Source organism: Belonocnema kinseyi, chromosome 9 (genome assembly GCF_010883055.1).
Source record: "Belonocnema kinseyi isolate 2016_QV_RU_SX_M_011 chromosome 9, B_treatae_v1, whole genome shotgun sequence".
NCBI lineage: Eukaryota > Metazoa > Arthropoda > Insecta > Hymenoptera > Cynipidae > Belonocnema > Belonocnema kinseyi.
This window is the reverse complement of record NC_046665.1, coordinates 30,683,517-30,690,965: the sequence shown is the minus strand read 5'-3', so window position 1 is coordinate 30,690,965 and position 7,449 is coordinate 30,683,517. Positions and strand designations below refer to the sequence as shown.

Here is a 7,449-nt window from a genome sequence, read left to right as displayed (position 1 = left end):
TCGCGTGCCGTAGGTGCGCTCAAACTCTCTTTTAACGAAAGAGAATTCACAATTACAAATTTACAGTGGTGGATGTTTTGAGTCTTAATTTAAAAATGTTTATGCAAGAATATGCGAAAATATAAAGACGGAGCGAGTAATGCGAGGTAAATACATAATCGAGCGCGAAGCGCGAGATAAATGTACAACCGAGCGCGAAGCGCGAGAACCAACAGTGGCGCGCCCTAGGAGATGAGAATGTGCCCGCGTAGCGAGCAGATTTTTTATGTTTGAATCCACACTGGAACAGAGGTCTCTCAAATTCACATTCTATGCGCATTTGAAATTTTTTCTTTTACTAAGGCGGGCCTAAAATCAGTGCATTAATTTTAGTACAATGGAAGTACTTGCATTTGCCTAAACATTTGATAAAAATGTTTAGTGTTGCACAATCATTTATTCTGCATCGTGAGAGGGTACTCACGCGAATCTGTGTACAAATAGAAGTTATGAAAGTAAAGATGATTATCGTGGTATTTTATTGAACTTTATTTCCAAATTAAATAATTGCAAGCAAAGTAGTGATTCGCGCGCAGAGCGCGCGTATGAGCTTTTATTTTGGTTGAAAATTCGTCTTTTTGGTAGATAGTTCGTCTTCTTGATTGACAATTAAACTTTGCAGTTAAAAATTCAAATGCTATTTCCTTGAAAGTTCATGTATTTTGTTAACAATTCAACTAAACGCAGTTGATAATGAAGCTATTTTGTTGAAAGTTTTAAAAAAATTAACGAATCCAGTTGAATATTTCTTCAATTCAGTTGAAAATTCATCGCGTTGATTAAAAATTTGACTATTTTGTTGAAAATGATTTTTTTAACTGAAAATGCAACTATTTCATTTTTGGTTTAAAATTTATATTTTTCACTTGAAATGAAACTATTTTATAAAAATTGTCCTGTCTGAGTTGAACATTCCTGTATTTTGTTGAAAATTCGTCTTCTTTGTACTCTCTAAATCTGAATCAGTATATGTCTAATTCAAATCAGCGTATATACACTGCTGAAACCTGACCATACCTCAAAATTGAGCAAAAGTTTGCCGACCACTGTCCTAGAGACTTCCCGCCTATATTTCCACTTTTTACAACCTCAGGCCTGACTGTTTCAAAGCATAGTTTCCTGAACGATGAATGGGCTAAGCTGCATTACAGATTAGAGTCCCAAATATTTTCTACGCCACAGGGTCGTCCCACCGTACTCCAGATGCGCTAGCGACGATTTACTTGCAAAATACCGATGTATTTTACGCCATTGGCATGTTACAAATTTAGGATGGTTAATATTTTTTAATGAAGCTTTACATTCTTGACGTAATAATTACCATATGATTTTATTAAAAATGGTTAAAGATCTAGCACGTCAAAGTATGTCCATTCGAAAATGTGCACTAATTTATTTAAGTGCAATTTATTTTGACTTAAATTGACATTATTAAAAGCTGACATTATTAAAAGAACGGTTAAATATCATTGAAATTGGAACAATTTCACAGGTTTCGCAAAGACTTCGCATGGATTAAAAAGATTTGATAAAGTCTTTTATTATTCGACAATTAAGATTTCAAAGATTTCTGGTCGATTTAAAAGACTGCATAGACTTCAATTATTTTAAAAAGATTTCATGGAGGTTTTATTAATTTAAGAAATATCACCGAATATTTCAAAAGTATTTCAAATAATTTGCAAAGACTTTTAAACAATTCACAAAAATTTCAAAGATTTCGCCGAGATTTCAGATAGATTTAAAATATTTCAGATACCGTTCAAATATTTCACAATGATTTTTAGAGAATTTACCAGTATTTAATTAAGAATTAAATGATTTCCCAAAGAGTTCAAACATTTCAGAAAGATTTCAGATAGATTTCAAAGATTGAACCAAAGATTTCAATAATTGCCTAATGATTTTGCAAAGATTTTTCTTAATTTATTATTTTATATTTTTATTATGTATTATTGTTACCAACTCCGATCTTCTCTACCGACTTTATCAAATTGTACCCTGTTTTACCAAGTGAGTAGCAGGTAAGCCACCTTTCATTTTAGTTCCCGAAAAATAACAATAAGCCAACAGGCCGCGCTTTTGGACCTTTAATTTTAGTTCCCGGAAGGCTAAGGCAAACAGGGCGCGCTGGGGTAAGTCGGTCGAAATCAAATACACGGCATAAGCAATCTCCCACCTCAGCTCTGCTTATATCTGATATAACGGATCTACGCTCGATACCATCGAGAAAAGTATCGATACACCAATGCATCGACTTGCGAAGAATGGATAAATAAAAAGGCAATTAAATGAATTCAAAAATATTCACATTAAGTGAAAAGTGACAAGTAAATAAAAAGGGTATTTTTTCGTAATTTTTCATTTTGATTCGCCGTGAATGATTTTCTGTATGGGGTTATAGATTTTTTGCTTATTTTACATTTATGAATTGTATTGACTTATATTAGGATCTGTGCACGAAAAACGCGAAGCTGTTGTTCAAAAATTTAATAGTGGTATATTAATTTGAGGCTATGTACGTGACAATATTTTGTTAAAAACTTTATCAAAGTTATTAGGTACGATGAGGCGTTGTTCGCTAATGTCGAAGGCTTTAAATTAGGATTCTTCAAAACTTGAATTGCACGAATATGCATATATCTTATAATAATATACCTAATGACCTAATACATATTATTATAAGATATATGCATATTCGTGTAATTCAAGTTTTGAATCGAAACCTTCAAAATATTTTGAAACGCCTTGACATCTTTTCAAGATTTATAAGGTACTTTGGAGTTTTTTTTAAACAACCCAGCTGTAATTGTTAAAATTATTTGAAATTGCTTTAAATTATAAAAATGAATTGAATATTCATTACCATATTTTTAAACATCCTCAAAATTTTAAAATCCTATAAAATCTCTTGAAAATTCCTTGAAAATTAAAAAATAATCTAAATTATTTCAAATCTTTTACAATCTGATACTACATTATTGAAATCAATTGAAATTTCCTTGGAATCTGCTTAAATATCCTAAAATATAATAAATCTTTCGAAATCCCATATTAAATTACCGTAATCAATTGAAGATTCCTTGGAACATTTTAAAATAATCTAAAATATTGCAATACCTTCAAAATATTTTGACCTACCTTGACTCTTTTTTCAAAGTTTTTTAAAGCACTTTTTTTTAATTCTTTGAAATTCCTTAAAATTGTAATTTTCGGAATCTTATTTTCAACTATTAACACTTTAATTTAATACTGTAACTAATCTACAAACATTAAAATTTTTAACATTTTGAAATTTTTCTGTTTTCTAAATTTCCGTCTGAAATAATTTAATTCAGAGATTGTCCAATTGAAAAACGTACGTTTAAATTTTGAAGGCTTTCAATTAATTCATGATTATTAATGTTTTATAAATAAGCTTTCAAGTTTACAATTCAAAATTTGAAAACTTGAATCCCATCAAGTTGAAAATTATTCTTATTGAATAGTTGAAAATGTTTGAAAATTAGATTTTGAAAGCTTTGAATTTTTATTAATCCCATTTTCAAAACTCTAATCTACAAACATTTCAATATTTAACGTTTTGGAACTTCTCTCTTTTTTTAAATTTCAATCTGAAGCTTTACAAAATTTCCAGAGATTTCAAAATATTTTTATGGATTTTAAATATTTGAGAATGTTTTAAAAGATGTCAAGGAGTTTTCAATTTGTCCTTTTTTTAATTTAAAGGAATTTCAAAGATTTAAAAAAATGTTAGAAGGGTTATTTAACAAAATTCAAAAGTACTTTAGAAATCTTTACAAAAAAGTTCTAGGTATTTCAAAAGATTTTAAAGGATTTGACAAATTTGAGAGAATTTAAAAAGATTCCAAGGAATTTTCAAATGATTATAGTAATTTAATATAAGATTTTAAAGGATTTGATATATTTCGTGGTATTTTTAAAATTTAAATATATTTTCAAGAGCTTTAAAAAATTTCAAGGAAGTTTCAACTTATTTTTATTATTTTAAGAAATTTTAAAGCATAAAAAAAATTTGGAATGGTTATTTTAAAAAATTCAAATGTACTTAAAAAACTTGGAGTAAATGCTATCACAGGGTTCCCATCCAGCCCCTTAACCCTGCCGTCGGGGGGTCTATTGTTTCGGCCAAATCGAGAGCTGGCGTTACAGTCTTCTTCAACATGATGCAAGGTTCGCACTGCGAATCCTACACAGTACCCACCATCGCGATACACTAGGAAGAGAGAGAGAGATAGAGAGACTAGGAAAAGGAAGAAGACACAGCGCAGGACTACATATTAAGAGATCCCGTCATCTTTTTTGATTGAACATTGAATAGTTTGGTTGAAAATTCATCACTTGTGGAAACTGAAACAATTTCAAATTATAAATTAATTTTGATTTGTTTGATTTTTTGATATGTTGCAAATTTCTTTGTTTCTTTTGATACTTTAATTATTTGTAAATCAAAATATGTACGTTTATTAAACAATTCATTGTATGTATTCAAACAATACATTATTCCTTCCTCAATGGGGATAGAAATACATTGAAGGCTTATAAAATAATAAGATATTCATATTCAGAAGGCATTTTTTGGACCATTTGAAGAGAACTTCTCTCGGGGACCTATTAAAGCAGTCTTGTTTATAGCGGCGACTTGTTTATAGCAGCGACTAGACTAACTAGATCGGTCTTTACACATTCTACGAATTTCGTAAATCCTAAGGACAAAAATATTCACATTTAATATATTGATTCGCTCTGGTCCAAGATCAAGTGGGATCTGCGTAGGCGACTCGGGAAAATGTCAGTTGAGAATACTGAACATTAACTGTTTGAATATGTTTGGAGAAACACATACACCTCCAACGAAGAATTGTTCCTCAGTATTTTAGAAGCAATGAAGTATTACTATCCCCAATAAGGATTGCCTTATCAAGCAGCAGACAGTCAAGCACAATCGGCCCTTTTCAGGGCCAAAAATTTTTCTAAGGAAGGAATAATGTATTGCTTGAATGCATGCAATGAATTGTTTAAAGACAAATATATATTTTTAGTTACAAATAATTAAAGTAACTACCCGTGAAGAAATTTTAGTGGGACGCCGGTCGGGTCCCGATCGGGAAAAATGTGGCCCCGATAGGTTAATCTGTCTAGCGCCAGACCGGAAATGAAACGCCCTGCCCGATAGGGCCCCGATCTGGGCCGAAAAAATGGGGGCCTGATCTGGCCCAGGTCTGGGCCCTTTAAATTTTTTATTTTTATCAATAGCAAAATATATAGATTTTTTTAAATAACAATAAATAGTTGGCTTAAAAATTGCATTTTATTTCATAAATGCATGATTTTTTACGAGTACATATAAACGAGAACTGGATATGCGATAATTTCACTCAGTTCGATGCTAGTGTTGCGCTTGGTCTGAGTTTTCTGCCTGCGTCCCAGTCCTTAACATTACTCAAAACAGTGCTGATGTCAGAAATAACTTCCTCCTCTGAACATTTATATTTCTCTGGAAGTACATCTGAAATTTTTTTTTAATTAGTTGAAAAAGAAGAAAAAATCGTTCATTGAATAAAAATTTCACAAATTCTACTGATTTACTTACCAATAATGCATTTGCACATGTGGTATTCTTTAAAAAGTAGTTTTGTTGCGACTCTTTTTACAGCTGTGAACTGGCTGCTTACATTTTTGGAGAAATATTTCTTAAAAATATTGTTAACTGTCTGGCGCATGATTTTTTTATCAAAAGATAACGCCAGTGAACCTTTCTATTATTTCAAAAAAGAAAAATACATTTCGCTATTGAAAAATTATTTTCATGTAAAGTAAAACTAATTGTAGCATAAAAAAGAAAACTTACGAATTCTTTGCAACACTTGTCATCCGTTGCTAATCGATTGTCAAAGTCTGCAAATTCCTGCAATGTATTAAATGGCAATGTCAAACTATATTCTTCTGCAAATGATTTCTTTGGTACGTAGTTTGTACAGGAGACAGCCTTGAACATATTCATCAGAGAGACTTGATTAGCCTGTACTTCTCTAATTTCAGCCCTCACACCCCTAATTTCCCTTATCAGCAAGTCATCTAAATGAAAAATAAAAAACAATCATAGTTAGAAAAATTATATTTCATGTAGTAATTTTGGGAAATAAAAAAATAACTGTATCCTTACATTTTTTATCAGCGTTATCCGAAAATTTATTTTCGGCTACTAATTTAATTTTTAGTCGATTTTTTGCTGGAAAACCTTTGATGCCTCCCTTTTCCTTCATTTTTGACTGGATTTTATTGTCGTTCACTTCGAACGAGTTATGAGTCGAATCAAAGTCAGTTGAACTTTCTATAAAAGTAGCAAACAAATTCAGTGATCATATTTAAAGCGAAGTAAAATGGCAATATTTATTTATGTTTTAAACACAGGTTAAAAACTTATTAGTCTTAAAGTCTTTACCGGTGTCAAACTCTTCATTTAAAAATAATGGATCAACACTGTTGCCTGAAAAATACATTATCTTATTAGACCATAATATTATCAATAATTCCATATAGAATATTAATACTTTAGGAAAAAAATACTTTTGAATCTACAAATATAGCATACGCTATTGCGATCTGCCAAAAGCAGATGCTATTGATTAAAAATAATATACTATAGCATTTTCATTGTCACTCTTGATTAAACTCGGAAAACTTTAATAGAAATATAGTAGATTTTGATTGAACGGTGATGCTATAAATTCCAGAGCATACTGCTTAAAAGCTATAGCATCTGATTTTGACAGATAGTAATATCACATTCTATAGATTCGAAAGTATTTCTCTCTGTGTACGTTAGTGGTTCAAACATGCGTTGAAAATTTGTTCGTACTCTAGGGGGTAGATACCTGCCCCCCAAAAAAGTTTCCATGATTAAGCAGTTATTTTTCGATAACTAAAAAAATGAAATAAAATAGAAGACATATAATTAATTACGATTTTTAAAGTATTTTTGGGAAACTAATTAATTAAACAAATTATCTGTTTAAACAATTAAAAGTGGTGAATTTATTCTTTCTATACATTATACAATTAGAAACATAATTATATGTGTTCTATTTTATTGCATTTTTTTAGTTATAGAAAAAAAAACTGCTTGAGCAAATGAATGTTGTTTAAACAAATAGAGATTTATTAAAGATTAAAAGAAATGTATCAAAATTATGTAAATATTTAACAAAAAGTAGCATAGGATACTAATTTAAAAAGAAAATTGATACATCTGGCTCAATTTTTAGCAATTTTGAAAGTAGACAGTAGATAATTATTTAAATGATTACATAATGTTTTTAGAAAAATGTACTACTCCAAACAACGACAAACAATTACATTTCAATAAGAAAATACGATTATTAATAT

The 7,449-nt window shown here is 30.1% G+C and overlaps 1 protein-coding gene across 1 annotated transcript; it reads right to left on the bottom strand.

Moving 5' to 3' along the window:
* Positions 1-5,377: 5,377 nt before the first annotated feature.
* On the bottom strand, positions 5,378-6,563 carry LOC117180461. Its single transcript, XM_033372960.1, has 5 exons — positions 6,506-6,563; positions 6,227-6,394; positions 5,912-6,138; positions 5,654-5,819; positions 5,378-5,569 (listed from the first exon to the last, which is right to left on the bottom strand). The coding sequence occupies exons 1-5, from the start codon at positions 6,561-6,563 to the stop codon at positions 5,439-5,441; spliced, it is 750 nt and encodes a 249-aa protein (XP_033228851.1). The 3' UTR covers positions 5,378-5,438.
* Positions 6,564-7,449: the final 886 nt, after the last annotated feature.